Below are 19,007 nucleotides of genomic sequence, written 5' to 3'. Positions count from 1 at the left end.
CAAACATTGGCCCTTCCTTATTTCTTGTTATATACAATAATTATTTTGAAAGGAATTATACACCTAGAGGTAAAAACTAAAACTATAATGACTCTGGAAAAACTGGAGGAAAATCTTTGCAACCTTGGAGTGCACAAAAATTTCTTAGGATATAAAACACATGAACATAAAAGAAAATAATTGATAAGCTGAACCTTATCCAAACTAAAAACTTTTACCTTCTGAAATACAGTGTTTTTAAAAAAAGTATCCTAATAAAAAGATAAACCAGAGAAATATATTACTGATAAAAGATAAGTAAAAACAGTTATATAATCAATAATGTTAAGAAAAGACAAATAACTATAAAACTAAAATAGGCAAATGACATAGAGGTGTGTGTGTGACCTTTTTATTTTCAGACAGTCTTTCTAAATTGTCTAGGCTGGCCTCAAACTTGCTATTGTCCTGCCTCACCCTACTGAGTGGCTGGGATTACAGGTGTGTATAATCCATTGCCCAGCTTCAAGAAGCATTTTATAGGGGAGGAAATGTGTATGGCTAATAATTAAGATATCTAACCTGCCCTCATTGACAATCAAACAATATAAATCAAGATCACAATGAGGAGCTGAGGTGGTGGCACAGCAGTATAGCACTTGCCCAGCATGTGTGAGGCCCTGGGTTCAATTCCTAGCACATACACATATAAAATCACAATGAGATTAATTTGTACCAATAGTGTATAACATCTTAGTCTTAAGGCTTAGGACTTAAAAAAAAAAAAAAAAAATATATATATATATATATATATATATATATATATATATATATATATATATATATATATTTATCATGACCCAGAGGGTTGGGCTAGATGGTTCTAGTCTGGACAAGCCTGGCTTTTGAGCTGACAAATCTTGCTCGGCTGGGATTGTTTTCCATGGTCCCCTCTCTTCCAGTTGGTTAGTTGGGGCTTTTTTTATATATGGGCTCAACACTCTAAAGAGCAATAAGAGAGGTCAAGCACATGTTTTTCAAGCCTGTGTCTGTGTCATTCTTGCCAATGCTGCACTGGCCAAAGCAAGTAACAAAGTACAGACTCAACAGAGAAATAGACACTAGAAACAAAATCACATTGAAAACTGGTATGTAAACAATACATGAAGAATTTGTGGCCATCCTGCAGTCTACCATTCAATTTTACAATCTACCACATCATTTTTACATATATTCCTTTGGCAAAAAGTAGGAAATATGATTGAAAATACCAAAGTTAAGGAAACAACCCATAAAGCCAAATACTGGCACACACTCTATGCTAATAATTCTATTCCCAGTTATATAACTGGTATGGTTTTAATAAGACTCCTTCAAAATTCAAGTGCTGCCAATATGAAAGTATTAAGAGGTGGGGTTTTAAGAGGTAATTAGGCCATGAGGGTTCCTCCCTTATGAAATGGGTTTCATGCTCTTATAAAAGGTGTCTGATGGAAGAAATTCCACCCACTTTTGCCCTTCTGCCATGTTAATGCCACAGCATTCCTCCCTTCCTGACAGTACAATGTTCACATTTTTGTCTTGGAAACAGAGGTCAGTAGCTAGATCTGGGTCCCAGTATTCAGAACTGTGAAAAACAAATTTCTGTTTTTTATAAATTATCCAGTAAAACTGACTTATAAATTGCTATGACAAATACCTAAAAATGCAGAAGTGGCTTTTGAACTGGGTAATTGGTAGACACAGGAACAGTTTTGAAGTGAACACTAGAAAAAGTCTGCATTGTGGACAGGTGTGGTCATACGTGCATGTCATCCATACTTCCAAGGTTGAGACAGGAAGATCACAAGTTCAATGCCAGCCTGAGCAACTTAATGACAAGCATTCTCACCCACAAAAAAAGGGCTGGGAATATGGCTCAGTGGTAGAGCACTTCCCTGGTATGTGGTAGGCCCTGGGTTCAATCACCAGTACCAAAGGAAAAAAGAAATAAAAGCCAAGATTATGATGAACAGTACATTAAGGGTGACTCTGGTAAGGGCTCAGAAGAGAAGAGCTATAGAGAAAGTCTGATTCTTCTCAGAAATCACCAAAGTGGCTTTGAATAGCTGGACAGTGAAGCCCATTCTGATCAAATCTCAGATGAAAATGAGAAACAAGATGTCAGAAATAGGGAGCTGGGTGCGAAGGTGCACAACTATAATTCCAACAGCTCAGGAGGCTAAGGCAGGAAGACTGCGGGTCCAAAGCAACCCAGCAAGGCCCTAAGCAACTTAGTAAGACTCTGTCTCAAAATAAAACATAAAAAGGGCTGGGATGTGATTCAGTGGTTAAATGCCCTTGGGTTCAATCCCCAATACCAAAAGAAGAAAAAATAATAAAAAACATATTTAAAGGGGCTGGGGTTGTAGCTCAGAGGTAGAGTACTCACCTAGCACATGTGAGGCCTGGGTTAGATCCTCAGCACCACGTAAAAATAAATAATACAAAGGTACTGTGTCCAACTACAACTAAAAAATAAATATTAAAAAAAATTTAGAGATAAAACAAAGAGTGTAGCCAAACATTTTGTGTGTGTGTGGGGGGGGGTGAGGGTACTGGAGTTTGAACCCAGAGGAGTTTTACAACCAAGTTACATTCCCAGTCCTTTTCATTGCTTAGCGCCTCACTACATTTAGACGGGTCTTGAACTTGGCTCCAGCCTTAGCCTCCCAAATTGGGATTACCTTGCACTGGCCAAGCAAAAAATTTTTTTTTAATATTTATTTTTTTTAGTTTTCGGTAGACACAACCTCTTTGTTTGTATGTGGTGCTGAGGATCGAACCCAGGCTGCACGCATGCCAGGCAAGTGCGCTACCACTTGAGCCACATCCTCAGCCCCAAGCAAAATTTTGATGAGGAGACTTGTAAAGGTAAAGGAAGCCAGGTGCTATTAATTAAGACAATGGGAAAGTGACCCTAAAAGAATTTCAGAGTTCTCAAGTCTGCCTCTTTTACGGAAGGCCCAGAGTGCCACAGCCTTTAGGACGGAACAGTTGAAAGTAACAACAGCTTATAATACCAGTGGCTTGGGAGGCTGAGGCAGGAGGATCTCCAGTTCAAAGCCACCCTCAGCAAAAGCAAGGCACTAGGTAACTCACTGAGACTATCTCTAAATAAAATACAAAAAAGGGCTGGGGATGTGGCTCAGTGGTTGAGTTCAATTCCTGGTACCAAAAAAAAAGAAAAAGAAAGTAACAACAGCAAAAGTTAGAAACCACCCAAATGTTTATTGTCAAGAGAAGAAATAAATTATGGCTACATACCATAATGAAATACTATTCAGCAGTTAAAATTTTTTGTTTACTCTTTCAGCAATTTTTACTCAGTGCATATTATATGTTAGGCATACTTGGAAGAGTTAGAGACACAGCAGAAATCAAAAATATTCAAACAGATAGTGATTAGTGTTACAGTAAAAAATAAAGTTGCTAAATGTGTGTGCGTGTATGTATGAATGTGTGTGCGTGTGTATATGTATGTTTGTATAGTAATCTTCAACAGACTAGATAGAAAAGCTTCCTCTTTGAGAATTTGACATTATATAGCATGCATGAAAAGTATAGGGAAAAGCACTGTAGAAAAAGAAGTGCAAAAATTTTGAGGTAAGAGTATGCCTAGTATGTTTCATTTGCCCATAATTATTCAAGTTACTAATGAACTTAAATATTTAAAAATTAGGGTTTTGCAGAGATACAAGATTGATTTCAATTTTAGTAAGATGTCATTTTTGTAAACAAAAAAATCCATAAAAATTTCTTATACAATAAAGTTCAAAGGCAATACAAATAATTTTGGAATACATATATATTTATATTTGAATGAAATATAACCTTTTTTTTTTTTTAGTGGCAGTATTAGGGATTGAACCCACAGCATTGTGCATACTAGGTGAGCAATTTCACCACTGAGCTATATCTCCAGCTCCCACATATAATTTTTAAACAAAGTTTTATTAATTGAAGCATAGAAAATAGAAACCTATCTTACAGAGACCCCCACACTCCTTTCTGATTACATAAGGACTGAAGAACACTGCTTTGCCCCAGTAGAGCCAGTACAATCAGTCCTACTAATCCACAAGTTCTGTATCATCAAGCATTTGATGACTAAAAATATCCTGCCAGGCGTGGTAGCACACACCTGTAATCCCTGCAGCTGGAGAGGCTGAGGCAGGAAGATCCAGAGTTCAAAGCCAGACTCAGCAAAAGTATGACATTGTATAACAGGCATGAAAAGTAAAAATGAGGTTCTAAGCAACTCAGTAAGACCTTGCCTCTAAATAAAATATGAACAAAGGGCTGGGGATGTGGCCCAGTGTTTGACCCCAAGTTCAATCCCCAGTACAAAAAAAAAAAAAAAAAAAAAAAAGAGTACTGAATATGAACAGACTTTTTCTCTTGCATTATCCCCTAAAAAACGCAGGTTAACAACTATTCATATAACACACTGTATTAGGTATTAGGAATTATTTAAACTATATAAGGAAGATATGCAATGGGTTGTATGCATCCATACATCTGGGTATCTGAGGGGATCCTGGAACCAATCCCTGTGAGTATCAATGGATGACTGTACTATAATTCCTATAAAAGATCTTAAGAATTTATGAAGGGCATGGAAACCTTGGATATTCTTTTGCCTAAAGGGAATCCTGAAAATTTCTGCAAGGATCTATACTTAACAATGAGTGAAGAAATGGTTTGCCAGATGAACCAATATGACTTTACTTAACTTTATTTTGTCCTCATTTAGAGCAGAAAGCAGCAGTTGACAAAGCTGACCATTTCTTAAAAGAATTCCAAATATAAACTCTCATGAGCTTAGAAAAAAAAAATCCTGCTCCCCTCTGTCTCTTACAGTACTCTTCCTACTAGATGTAACCACTTTATTATTTTTTTGTGTCAGATCCTTTGCCTTTACCTGACTGGGTCCTCCTTTTCCCTATCTCCCCCCAAGTGACTCATCCAGTTTCCAGTTTAAAATATCATCCTGAGTTTGTATTTCTGGTTCTGATCTGTAGATTTATGTAGATATTTATGTATATAATAGAGGAGCTGGGGATATAACTCAGTTGGTAAAGTGCTTGCCTCATATACACAAGACCCTGGGTTAATCCCCAGCATCATTTAAAAAAAAAAAAATAGTACCATTAGAATGATTCCCAAGTATCTCAAATTTAACATATCCTGTCTTCCCCATACCTACACACCTTCTTATAACAAACAAGCAAATAAACATGGTTCTCCCCAAATTTTCTCTCTCCTAGTACCTGGCACAAACACCCACCCAGTTACTAAATCCAGAAGCTTAGTCATTGTTGACTCTTCTCTTTTCCTCACCACTCATCTAATCCAGGACTAAGTTCTATTTCAAATATATTTAGTTCTCCATCTCCTTTGCCACCTCTCTAGTCCAGGACATTTTCATCTCCCACTTGGATTACTTTGGTACACTCCTAATTTCTCTCTCCATTTCTATTCTTGTCTCTTTCAAGTCATCCTCCACATATGAGCAGAAGTTCTTATGAAACATATTACTCCTCTACCTAAAACTGTAGAATGATTTACCACTGCACCCAAAATCAAATGCAAACTCATTCCCATTACCTGCAAAGTTCGACATGACCTAGCCTCTGTATATCTTTCTTATCTCATGTCACTGTATTCCAAGTCTGTTTGTGCTCCAGCCCCAAAGGGGCACACAGCCACATTGTTAACTCTCTCTAAAAACTTTGTTTCCTTCATAACATTTCTTATTTCCTATTGTTTTCTCCAGAACCTGGTATAAGCCCTAGGATACAAGATGTTCCTTCATTGCAAGGGTGAATTTACAGATAAGGCAATAGATGTCAGTGGAAAAAATGATCTTTCCATGCAAAGAAAGTGCTAGAAGATATCATTAAATATCAAAGAATTGGTTTCAATTGCCAAATTCTGTTACAGCTTACAAAGAGAATGTCAACTGTTAATGATAATTAAAAAAAAAAAAAGTTAAGAGAATGGCTACAAGAATGCCTCCTTTGGTTAAGAATCTCACATATGTTGTAAAATATTCATGAAATGAAATGTATACTCTATTTACTGAAAGTTCATTAATAATGAGCAAAGGATAAGTAAGCAGCATCATAAAGATATGCTATCAAAATAGGGTTGGGAAAGAGTTCTTAGCAACAGCTCAATGGGTCACATGAAGACAATGATCATAATTATGTTTAACTATGTATTAGGCACTTTACTTAAATTGATTCATTTAACCCTAACAATAAAGGTACTGAGATAGAAAGAGGTTAAGTAACCAGCTCAGGAGTCACACAGTAATAGAGCTGGAATTTGAACCAAGGTTTTATCTTCCTAGTTCTTAATACCACCTGTGGAATCCTTCCAAATCATCTATGAAGATCAAAGTTTTAGGGAAAGAATCCCAAGAATAAAAGAAGACATTTTAATTATCTACTGAAAAAAAAAAAACATAAACATTAAGTGGACTAGCTGGGATAGGATTACTCAATGGATTGCCCTTGCTTAATTTAAATATGCCTAAAACTTTAAATATGACCTCTTATATGACACAGAAAATATCCCTTGTTCAAATTTTTAAGAAACATAATGTTTTATTTACTTTTTTGGTACCAGGAATTAAACCCAGGGTTGCTTAATTACCGAGCCATTCCCCCAGCCCTTTTTATGTTTTATTTTGAGACGGGTCTTGCTAAATTGTTTAAGGCCTTGCTAAATTGCTGAGTTTGAGGCTGGCCTTGAATTTTCAGTCCTCCTGCCTCAGCCTCCCAAATTGCTGGGATTATAGGCATGCACTACAGTACCTAGCTAAGAACAAAATGTTTTAAAATGAGCTTTATATAAGGATTTACATAACATAACTTCAGTTCAGCAAACTTAATCTAAAGTTACTTACCCAGACTAAAAAAAGGAGTTTCTTGATGCAATATGCTCTTTAAAAGTATATTCTTAGGGCTCAGTGGTAGAGCCCATGCTTAGCAGCACAAGGCACTGGATTCAATCCCCAGCACCCCTCCAAAAGTTTACTCTCAAAAATATTTGTATATCTTTGTGAAAGTAGATTATCACCTAACACAAACACAACAATCCATTCTTTTTTTTTTTTTTTTTTTTGGCGGTGCTAGGGACTGAACCCAGGGCCTTGTGTATGTGAGGAAAGTACTCTACCAACTGAGCTATATCCCCAGCCCCTAACACAAACACAACAAAGTTATGACTTCAATTCATCCTATTTGTCATGATTTGTTAATCTAGAGTTCATTTCTACACTAAAGTGGTAGAGAAACACAGGGACACTAGGGTAGGAAAGGAGAAAGACTATAAACCACACAGAGTTCCCAGCAAGACAAAGAATGTACTCTTCTACAGTGGCTATTTACCTACAACAAAATAGCTACAGAAATGACTTCAGATAACAGATAATTAACATAATGGAATATTAAAATCACAACAGCTTGGGGAAATTTTTTTAATCTGGAACAAACAAATTAACACAGCTTTCCCTGACTCATTAATAACATTCACTCAATAAAGACTTGTATTTCCACTTGCCAGAAAGAAATTTCAATACCTGATAGTAACGAAGTGTAATATCAGAATAATCATTCTAAAGTATTCTATGAGAGTAAGTAAGCTGTACTTTTTTCTTTCCTTAATCTGTTCCACTGCAAATCTTGCCAAATAGCTTTGTTTTCCTACAACTTTTAAGACTCTACCAGTTAAAAAGGAATATAAGTTTTTTAATGTGTCTGTGTGTACCCTTTAATGCACAAAAGAAAACATTTTCTTGCAAACCAGGAAATTTTACCAAGTGATACCAAGATGCTTGGAGACAACCTTAGCAGAATACAAAGAACACTTAGGATCTTAAATCCAGTTCAGGTTCTGGTACTACCTATGCCAACTGACTTCAGGCAAGCCAATTGCTACTTGATTCTAGGCCCTAACTTTCTCCTCTAAAAAATGTGAAGAATCTAACTATATGCTCACATTGGTTTTAGTAAAACAATAAGGTTTCTTAGTGTAAGTAACATGAAACTACTTCTAATCTTTAGTTAATAACATATAAGCAACTAAAAACTTTAGGTTTTTCTGTATTTGGAAATTCTCACATGACAATACAGGATGACCAAGAAAGATCAGATTTAAACTTCCAAATGCAAAACTATACTCACCTTCCAGCCACCTACTTATTAACCAACATGACTTAATCAATGGGTCAGAATATAAAACCGTTCTTGGCTAGCTTTATTGTTCAAAAGTAGGGCAAAGATTGTCTCAGAAGTGTGTGATAATATTTTCAGATAAACAAAAGGACACAGTACAAATCATCAACTTTAAAAGTTACTCAAAGGAATAATATTCTACACTGATATACTTCCAGCTGAGTAAAATGACAGTATTACCATATTTTCACTTATATCATGATTTCACATTTACTATCTCACTAAATTCTGTGACAGACCTATGAGAATAAGTAAGCTGTACTTTTATCAACACAATACAGGCCAGCCAAGAATGACAGGTATCCTGCCAACCATTTCCCAATAAGTGTTGGAGCCCAGACTTCAATTCAGGTCTTCTTGTTTAAAGTTTATTGATCTTCAAGATTCTAAAAAGCAGTGATTCAAGTCAAACACAGGAAGAAGTTGGTAATGTGAGAAAAGTCAAATAATCAATTGAACTGAACAGGAAGACTATAAGAACAGATTTTACCTTTATGTAGTCAACAAGTAAATTTATTGGACATTGAACTAATGTTACATCGAACTTTTATAATTCTACCTGTCAAAAAACTTGACACCTCATTTCAAGGCAACTGTGAAAAAAAACTGCTAACTCAAAAATAAGAGCAGCATGTGAATTAAACAATAAACTGAGTAAACTAGGTATAGATAACCTGTTAAAATGCATCAAACCATTTATTTAAGTACTTCAAAAACCTGGTTATATGTGTATTTTTCTTCTGGAAAATGAGCCACAGGAATCTAACAGAATTAATTGTGTGTATTCAAGTAGTATATATCCCTCAAAAAAAAAAAAAGCAAGAAAGAAAGAAAGAAAGAAAACCATTAGTGATTTACAATAATATAATATAGATAAAGAAAACATGAAAGATTTCTACTTTAGTCATTTCACTCTTACATGAATTGGTCACATTTGTCTGGGTTTCACCATCTCTTTTCCAATACAAACATAATCTACAATGCATAAAATGTCGCCAAATAAGTAGTAGCTTCTTCCCATCATCTATGCTGAGAATACAGAACTACACTGTAAGGTCAATACATTTCATAGGTAGTAGCAGTTGGAATATTAAGTTATCTATCATTACAACACTAGAAATACTTAAAAACAAGCATTTCCAAATGATCAATGCCATTTGTCTACAAAATCTGACAAGCACCAAAGAAGAACTGAAAGACAGGGAAAGAATAGATGCTGCCAAGATATATAAAGAGTGTCCAGTCTGCACATTATTAGATTTTTTACATGAAGTTGCAGAAAAATAAAAGATGACTGTGTAAAATCTATTGAAGGTCTTAAGTAATAAAGCAGTGTGACAAGAAGACCACATAACGCTTCTCAAAGATTTAAAGATAAATCTTTAAATCTTCGACCTTCGTGTTTTACTGCAAGTACTTCCAAAGTAATGAAATACAATCATTGGGGGGTCAGGGATTTGGAAAAGTCAGAAAACTATTTTTCATGAAAGTAAAAGGAGATTTCAGAAGGTCCTTAGCAAAGGCTCTACGAAGTGAAGGCCATTTCCCTTGGCCACTTTGTACCACGAAGGCTTTAGATGGCACTTGCATGCCTGGATTTTGTTTAGGAGCGGAAAGATAACATCATGCACCACTGGTTGAGGAGGAGGGCAAGAATCAAGCCGAAAAATCCCGAGAAGCAACTCTGTCGGCAGCAGGGAAAACCTCTTCCTTTACTCTCGGGTGCTGGACACCCCAGGAGGAGGGCTCTTCATGCAAGCCGAGTACGGCTTCCAGGTGGAAAGGAAAGAGAACGGTCGGGAGTTCAGTGCCTGGTTTCAATGTCCCGTATCCAACCATGGAGAGGTGTCCCAAATAACCCGGCTACCGCCAGACTGAGACAACCAGAGCCAGCAAAGCCCTAAAACACTCATGGAAGTAAAAACCGCCGAGCCCCAGAACTGCACTAAGTGGGAGAGCTTCCGGAAGAAGCCAAGCTCTGATGATAGTCTCAAGCTTCCTTGCCCAATTCCCCGCTTTCGTTTACCTACCCACTCCGACTCCTGCTTCTCGACAGACCTCAGGATCCTGGATGCGACTCACGACTGACTCTCACACCCGCCGCGGGGCTCCGGCCAACCGGAACTCGCTCGCGTCACTTCCGGTCCGGTTACCCAGCGGAGACCGCCTCCTAAAGAGAAACGTTCCCCACTCCTTTGGGCAACCTCAGCTGATCCTCGCGGTATTTCATTCGACTCTGTGTCCGGACCCCTGCGGGTGTGACGAGAGAAGGATGATTTGATCCTTCTTGGTTCCTGATCCGGAACTAGTTATCCTGAAGCCCCGGAAGAGGTAGTTCGCGCGCGCGAAGTGTGTTAGCTCCGCAGAATTGAACAACAAGAAGGCGCGTGTGTGAAGGAGAGTATTTTAGGTAGGTCGGTTCCTCCTAGGGCAAAGCAAAGGGATGTGGTTCTCCATTCTCTTTTCAGCTGGAACGTTTCATCCCAAGTTACTCCATGACTACCCGCCTACATCTTCGCCTGGTGATCGTTGGATCCCCGAGCCTGTTCAGCAAGTCATCCTTTGGAAGAAAAGGAATCAAGATGCCGGGAAGGGTTAGGGACCGGAATTGCTAGTTTTCCAACAGAGCCACGCGTTTCCGGCAGTATCGATGCACTCTCTTCGAATGAGAGAAAATAGCGAGCAAGCCTTACGCTCTCTGCTATGAATTCACGCGTTTCAGGCTGTGGAAAGAAAAGATTTCTAAGGATATAATCGAAAGTTTTATTCTCCAGTATTATATAATGTCTGGAGAGGTATTTGATCATGCTGTATAAGTTCCCCAGAAGCTTCGAAGGGGAAATAATTAAGTCTGGTTGGGAGATGGTGCTGACTTCACAGTGTGATTTCAGCTGGGCCTTTCCAGGTGAATAGGATATTTTTATTTGCGTGTTTATTTTAAATGGGAAGACTAGAAAATAATTTCGGGAGAGATTGCCCCTTGAAAGGACCTAAAAATTTGATGTGGCTGGATGGTACAACATATAGCTGCAGTTGTTAAAGGAAAAAGTCGACTGTTACCAGAATTGTGTAGTACTTAGAGTTGGTGCTAAGGAATTTGTTTTATTCTCTATGCGGTTAGCTGATGTTTTTTGAGAATGTTTTAGAAGTGTATTTATAATGGTATATGGGCTAGGATGAACTAGGGTAAGAGCCAAGAAAAGCTAAGTTTGGAAGCCTTTGACAAGAGATAATTAGGAACTGTAAGTAGAAATCCTGGAATGGGTTTAAAACATAAGTTTAACAGGATTCGGTGACTGGATGTTGGAGGACCATAGAAGGAGGAAAAGTGCAGGATACTCAAATCAAGACTACAGGAAAAGAAAGTTTGGATGTACAAGGTCTTGGGTTTGCTGCTCAGCACTACCAAAAAAATAAAGAAAAGAATATTTCATAGTCTTTTAAGTGATGAAATCTAGCAGAAATTGGAGGTTCAAATTCAAAGCCAAGGAGATGCTTTAGGAGTCTGTGCATAGGATGATTTGGGAATAAATGAGATTGTTCATCTGACAAGCTTTATTGCCTGTCCTCTCCCACCAGAATGTTAGCTCCATAAGGAGTGGGACTCCCCCCCCCCCCCCAGTGATCTCCAGGCTTCAGAACAGTTCCTGAAGCATAGTAAATCCTCAGTGAATTTTGATGGATTTTGAATGGAAAGAGAACATATAGACCAGTGCTATTCAAATAGAACTTTTTTTTCAGTGACAGAACGTTCTGTTAACTCACTGTATGTCAGAGTAGTCACTAGCCATCTTCAATTGTTATTAAGCACTTCAAATATGGCTAGTACAACTAAAGAACTGATTTTTAATTTAGTTTTAACTAATTAGTTTCCTTAATCACATTTGGCTAATGGCTTCTATAGTGGACGTTGAAGACATAGACTGAAAAGGCCAAATGTGTAGACTTATGTTACAGTACATATATCAGGAGCAAACAGGATGTAGAGTTCAGAAGGGGACCAAAAAAGCTGTCAGGAAGCTGAGTATGGTGGCTCATGCCTGTAATCCCAGTGACTTGGGAAGCTGAGACAGGAGGATTTCAAGTTTGAAGCCAGCCTGGACAATTTAGGGAGACCCTGTCTCAAAAAATAAAAAGGGCTGGGGCTATAGCTCAGTAGTAGAACACCCTTGGGTTCAATCCTCTATATCATTAAAAAAAAAAAAAAAAAGCTGTCTGAGAGGTAGGATGATAATAGAGTGAAAGAATTCAGTGGAGGAAAGTTTTAAGTTTCAGAAGTGACCAATAAGTGGCAGAAAACTTAAGATGAGCCCTGAAAAGAAGCAACTACATTTGACAATTAGGAAGTATCTGGTTCCTACTAATTTTCAGTAGTGGGCAAGAGAGGTTCCCAGGTACAAGGATTTGGAGAAATAGATATTTGAAACTGAAGTTTGGAGATAAAGAGAGGAAAAGTGAGGCAGTGTTTAAAGGTTAAAGAAGATTCAGGAAGGTTTTTTGTTGTTGTTTTTTCGTTTTTAGGTTAGCAAATGCTATTCTGTGAGGTAAGATAAATGGGTGGAACAAGGTTCACTTGATAATGGGAGCAAGAGCACTAGTGGAACATGTTTAGTCAGGCAAGGTAATTAGAAAGCACCAGGAGGAGGTTTTATAGGGCATACTTGGTTTACTGTGCTGTCATTGCTAATGATTATCTGTGAGACTTAAGAATAGTTTCAGGCAGACTGGAGTTGCAGCTCAATGGCAGAGTACTTGTATAGCATGTATGAGGCACTGGGTTCGAACTTTTAAGTAAAAGTTTCACTGACAACTAAAAAATATATTTTAAAAAAAGCGGGGCATGGTGTACACGCATGTAATCCCAGCAGTTTGGGAGGCTGAGGCAAGAGGATCATAAGTCAAAGCCAGCCTCAGCAGAAGCAAGGCACTAAGCAACTCAATGAAACCCTGTCTCTAATAAAAATACAAAATAGGGCTGGGGATGTGGCTTAGTGGCTGAGCGCCCCTGAGTTGAATCCCTGGTACCACCACCACCCCCTCCCCCCCCAAAAAAAAATAATCTCAGGTACTGAGCTTTATTAATGTGTTCATAGTAAGTGTCTGGAAAAAGAGACATTTTAGAGGAGGTAGTTGGGTTAAGAGATTAAAACATCTTAATTTTATAATTAGATCCCATTGAGATGTGAGACATAAGCAGTAAACTTGGAAGTTTCTAGGATATTTGCCATTCTGTTTTCACTGTCTCATACTGGTGTGTGTATTTAGATGAAGTTGAGAAGATGAATTTTTTTTTTTAATTTGTTATAATTAGTTATACATGACAGAAGAATGTGTTTTAACACATTGTACACAAATGGAGCCCAACTTAGAAGCTTTTTATTATGATCAGGCAATGTTGTATAGTTTTGCCCCTGTTGTAGATGCTGTGGATAAGCAACTTCTCTGATCCTCGTTTTTCTCATCTGTAAAATGAAGCTTATATCTTCCTTTATTTTTATGGCAGCAAAAATGAGATAATGGGTTGGGTGCAGTGGCGCACTCCACACCTATCATCCCAACCACTGTAGAGACTGAGGCAGGAGGATCACGAGTTTGAGGCCAGCTTCAGTATTTTACCTAAATCTTATTTCAAAATAAGGAAAAAGGACTGAGGATGTAGCTCAGAGGTAGAGAGTCCCTGGGTTTGATCCCCAGTACCAAAAAAACAAACATAAAGGGAAAGCAGAAATAATGGGAAGAGGTTCTATGAAGTTTAATGTGTTTATTTGGGAATGAATATTGCAATTGGAATGTGCATGCTACAGAAAACGATGTGGTGTATTCAAGGAGGTTGAAGCAAGGAAAAACTTTTAGAGGCTAAATGAAGAGAATATATATATTTTTTGTTTTTTTGGTACTGGGAATTGAACCCAGGGCCTTGTGCTCTACCAACTGAACTATATCCCCAACCCACATATTATTGTTTTGAAACAGAAATTCTTGGCTACAAGGGTAGTATCAGTCCAAGGTTGAACAGGCAGTTACTGAGCAGATGTCCTTGCTGAAGTATTTTTTTTATGCAGGTTTGCTGTTTCAGCACTCTGTGTTTTGGTTCTTATCAGGCATATGTACGTGAGATCTCCCCTTTCATTATGTTCCTGTTATACTTGCTTATTTTCTGAAGTTTTGACCAAAGCAACTTCATTTTGATTCTGACAACTTTCACAAATGTAGAGGTTTTAGTTTGTTATCCATCTTCTTTGTAGAGCAGTTTGCTTCTCCAAATAGGACCCGATTCTGGTATAGGTGATATTTGGTCACTTTGTCAAATAAAGTGCTATTGACCACATCTTTCTTCTGCAAATAGGTTCCTCACTTCATTCTCCTCTTTTTCCTGCTTTCTTGCCTATAGAAGTTGGGTATTATGTTTAAAATATGGAAAACTTCACAGATTTGCATGTCATCCTTGCACAGAGACCATACTAATTTTCTTTGTATTGTTCCATTTTTAGTATGTGTGCTGCCAGAGTGACCACAGGAGTTAGTCACTTTAAACACCGGGTAAGTAGTGTATACCTATAATTCCAGCTAATTGGACAACTGAAGCAAGAGGATCACAAGTTTGAGGCTAGCCTGGACCAACTTAGTGAGACCCTGTCTTAAAATAAAAAAGGACTGGGGATGAAGCTTAGTGGTAGAGTGTTTGCCTAGCATTTATGAGGCCCTGGGTTCCATCCCCAGTACCAACTCCCCTTGCACTTCCTCCCAGCACCCCTCTCCCCCAAAAAAGAAGGTAAATCTAGAAAAGGATATAGAAGATTTTTGGTAGATGTTTCAGAAGCTATCTGAAGAAGATTCTAATGGACTCAGATAGTTGTACATTAAGTAGCAATTTCAGGGAAGTTTTATTCCTCCAGGAGCGGGGTTTGAATTTGAGATTGTACATGGCAGGGTTATCAGGTTGTTTTAATTTTTATATTAAGTGTACCTTGGCCTTACCTCCAGCCTTTAAAAACAAGATATAGCTACAGCAATATAAATGTTATGCTAAATGAAAGAAGCCAAAATAAAGTGCCATACATTGCATAATTTTATTTGTTTTTTTATTTATTTGGTACTGGGGATTGAACCCAGGGGCATTCTGCCATGGAATTATATCCCCAGCCCTTTTATTTTGTATTTTGAGACAAGGTCTCACGAAGTTGCTAAGGCTGACCTCAAACTTGTGATCCTCTTGCTTCTGATTTCTGAATAGTAGAGATTATAGGTATATGCCACCACACCTGGCATAGTATAATATCATTTATATAAAATGTCCAGAATAAGTGAATCCAGAAAGGAGATTGTCAAAGACACAAAGGTTGTCAAGGGCAGAGGGAAATAGGAAGTGACTGCTAATGGGTAAGGGGTTACTTTGGGGGCCACTGAAAATAGTGATAGTAACACAACCTTGTGGATTTATTAAAAACCACTAAATGGTATGATTTCAAAGGGTGAATTTTTTAAATATTTATTTTTAATTTCAGGTAGACACAATATTTTTATTATTTTTTATGTGGTGCTGAGGATTGAACCCAGTGCCTCACGCATGCTAGGCAAGCACTCTACCACTGAGCCACAACCCCAGCCCATAAAAGAGTGAATTTTATGGCATGTGAATTATATCTTTAAAATAATTTGACATTTGCTGTACTATCCTGAAATGAAAATCTTTGGTATACTATATAATCTGCCAGGATTACAGGTATGCACAGTCACTGCTCCCGGCCTGATGGTACAACTCTTTTAATCTTTGCAAGATTAAAAAAAATTTTTTTTTTTAGTTGTAGATAGACACTGTACCTTCATTTTATTTTTACGTGATGCTGTTTGAACTCAGTGCCTCATACGTGCTAGGCAAGTGCTCTACCGCTGAGCTCTACCAAATATTAATGTAATATCCTTACTTTAACCAAATGAAGAATAAAAGGAAGTTTTGTGATATGATAAAATAAGTATTTCAAGGGCTATCCTTGCCATGTAGATTATGCACTACATAATTCCAAGGACACTATTTTCAGGCACTTTGAATGTGGTAACTTGTATATAAATGCTAGGAAAAGAAACTGATGGTTGCTCATACTTATGCACCGTTGCATTATGAACCCAATAGCTTCAAATGTAGTCTGATGTGGGTTATTTTCTTGGTGATTCAAATATGATGTACAGCTTTGCTGGGGTATCTACCTCTACTAATGTCCAATGGTACAACTCTCTTTTTAATAATGGATTGAACCAAGGGGTGATTAACCACTGAGCCACATCCTCAGCTCTTTGAGACAGCTCTTTGCTAAGTTGCTGAGGCTGGCTTTAAACTCATGATCCTCCTGCCTCAGCTTCCTGAGCTGCTGAAATTACAGGTGTGCCTGTGCTCCTAGCTTGATAGTACAACTCTTAACCTTTGCAAGATTTATTTATTTATTTATTTATTTTTAGTTGTAGGTGAACACAGTATCTTTGTTTTATTTTTATGTGGTGCTGATTGAACTCAGTGCCTCATACGTGCTAGGCAAGTGCTCCACCACTGAGCTACAACCCTAGCCCCTTTGCAGAATTTTTAGTATCTTTGCACACACCCAGTAAATATCAGTAGTGCATTTCACCTTAGGCACAGTATTGTGACAATGGGGCACCAAGGGATTGGTATTACAAAGACACAAATAAGCGCTGCTTCCTAGAAAAGGGGTTAGTTCTGTATGGTTTCTTTTGGGTATATTGGTAAAACATTTCTTTTCTCCATCAGATTTAGGGAAACTGAATTAACAAGAGTTTTTGAACCAGAAAATAGTGTTCATATCAGGCCTTAACTGTTTCACTTATATGCTTGAATCTTTTTTTTTTTTTTTTTTTTTTAATATATATTTTTTAGTTTTCGGCGGACACAGCATCTTTGTTTGTATGTGGTGCTGAGGATCGAACCTGGGCCGCACGCATTCCAGGCAAGCGCACTACCACTTGAGCCACATCTCCAGCCCCTGAATCTTTTCTAATACACAGGGGATGAGTGGAAACAGGGTATATGCACAAGATTCAAGATATATTTTTGACTTTCTACTTGATGACCTCATGATTCTAAAATATTGTTTGCTGCTCATAGCCAAGGGGTTTATCTAATAAGCATGTAACTTTCTTCTTTTAGATAGTGATAACTTCTTTTCTTTCTCTTAAGATGTTCTCTAAACCTTTGGTTATGGAATACTTGGCTCATCCTGGTATACTAAGCCTGGCTGCTGGAGTTGCTTGTGGCATCTGCCTTGGCTGGGGCCTCCGAGTACGCTTTGGGATGCTCTCTGAAAACTCAACGAGTCAGACACACACAGATACCGGAACTGAAGCAAGCATCTTGGGAGAGACTGGGGAATACAAAATGATTCTTGTGGTTCGAAATGATTTAAAGATGGGAAAAGGAAAAGTTGCTGCCCAATGCTCTCACGCTGCTGTTTCTGCCTACAAGCAAATTCAAAGGAGAAACCCTGAGATGCTCAAAGAGTGGGAATACTGTGGCCAGCCCAAAGTGGTGGTCAAAGCCCCTGATGAAAAAACCCTGATTGAATTATTGACCCATGCAAAAATGCTGGGACTGACTGTAAGTTTAATCCAAGATGCTGGACGTACTCAGATTGAACCAGGTTCCCGAACTGTCCTGGGGATTGGGCCAGGACCAGCAGACTTAATTGACAAAGTTACTGGTCACCTTAAACTTTACTAGATGGGCTTTTGCATGATGATGATGATGATCCGATCAAGAGTTTTAGAAGCCTGTCAAATTCTAAAATTAAAAGCTCAATTTCTTTCCCCAATTTAAATATTGAGATGAAAATAAAATTTGTTCTTGTGTTTTTCTGCTAAGTAGTGGGCTTAAAAAATACTGTTGGTTTAAATGGTCTTGATAATTCAAGTAGTAAGTGCTAAAAAACAAAAAAATTGGAGAGAAATGGGTCACAATGAAGTTAGATTAAAAGAGGGTAACACATGGTGATTTGGGAGGCTGAGGCAGAAGGATCACTAGTTCAAGGCCAGCCTTGACAACTTAGACATTATCTCAAAATAGATGAGGGGGCTGGGGTTGGTATAGTGCTTGCCTTGCATGCCCAAGGTCCTAGGTTAGATCCCCAACCCCCCCCCTTCCACAAAATAGATGGATAAGATTTACCCATGTGGGAGAGGGAGGGTAGTGGGTGTGAGGGAAGGGCAATAGCATTACCCTATGAATAGTTAGATTTCTTTGTATCTTGATAGCACTTCTCTGAAACTATGCTGGGTAGTTCAGTTCCACTGAATTCAAATTGCATTCCCCTGCTATTACTTTTTGGATGACTGACAGCCTGTTTTAGTTCTATATTATGATATAGCCACCCATAATAGAGTCTCACAGTTGGAAAAAAATCTAAATTATTAGAATCTATGAGAAGCTTTGTGGTACTTGGGATTGAATCCAGGATCTCACGAATGCTAAGCAAGTGCTCTACCACTGAGCTACTACTCAGCCCATCTGGACTTTTGTGTTTCAATTGAAGCAGAAATTTTATAGCATTGATATAACCAACCTGTGCTGTGTTACATGCTCCACCCCCCCACCCCCAATGCACACTATATTAGCCAAAGTTTCTCAGCAGTAGTCGTAAAATTACTCTCCCATCCCTTTCTCCAAACAGTGAAGCCATTGTAACTTGTGAAGTGGACTCATGGAACAAAGAAAATGTAGTTTGTTACCCCAATGTTTCT

The 19,007-nt window shown here is 38.1% G+C and overlaps 2 protein-coding genes and 1 non-coding gene across 5 annotated transcripts in view; 1 reads left to right on the top strand and 2 right to left on the bottom strand.

Annotated features, from left to right (window-relative positions):
- Window positions 1-10,451, bottom strand: part of Vmp1 (vacuole membrane protein 1) — a 115,138-nt gene extending 104,687 nt beyond the window's left edge. Inside the window, exon 1 of the mRNA XM_005321558.5 lies at window positions 10,295-10,451. The gene's annotated coding sequence lies outside the window, so the exon portion shown is untranslated. The remainder of the gene's footprint in view (window positions 1-10,294) is intronic.
- Window positions 10,452-10,485: 34 nt separating this feature from the next.
- On the top strand, window positions 10,486-18,131 carry Ptrh2 (peptidyl-tRNA hydrolase 2). Of its 3 annotated transcripts, XM_013357109.4 has the most exons (3): window positions 10,486-10,674; window positions 14,756-14,804; window positions 17,452-18,131. In XM_013357109.4, the coding sequence occupies exons 2-3, from the start codon at window positions 14,757-14,759 to the stop codon at window positions 17,989-17,991; spliced, it is 588 nt and encodes a 195-aa protein (XP_013212563.1). In that variant the 5' UTR covers window positions 10,486-10,674; window position 14,756; the 3' UTR covers window positions 17,992-18,131. The 3 variants fall into 3 exon arrangements, with proteins under 3 accessions (XP_013212563.1, XP_005321614.1, XP_077898473.1); XM_005321557.4 differs by lacking the exon at window positions 14,756-14,804; XM_078042347.1 differs by lacking the exons at window positions 10,486-10,674; window positions 14,756-14,804 and adding an exon at window positions 17,152-17,221.
- Window positions 14,673-14,779, bottom strand: LOC120884574 (U6 spliceosomal RNA). Its single transcript, XR_005727007.1, has one exon. It is a non-coding gene; the product is annotated as a U6 spliceosomal RNA (small nuclear RNA).
- Window positions 18,132-19,007: the final 876 nt, after the last annotated feature.

This window comes from Ictidomys tridecemlineatus, chromosome 3 (genome assembly GCF_052094955.1).
Source record: "Ictidomys tridecemlineatus isolate mIctTri1 chromosome 3, mIctTri1.hap1, whole genome shotgun sequence".
Taxonomy (NCBI): Eukaryota; Metazoa; Chordata; class Mammalia; order Rodentia; family Sciuridae; genus Ictidomys; species Ictidomys tridecemlineatus.
This window is presented reverse-complemented; position numbering and strand designations above follow the sequence as displayed.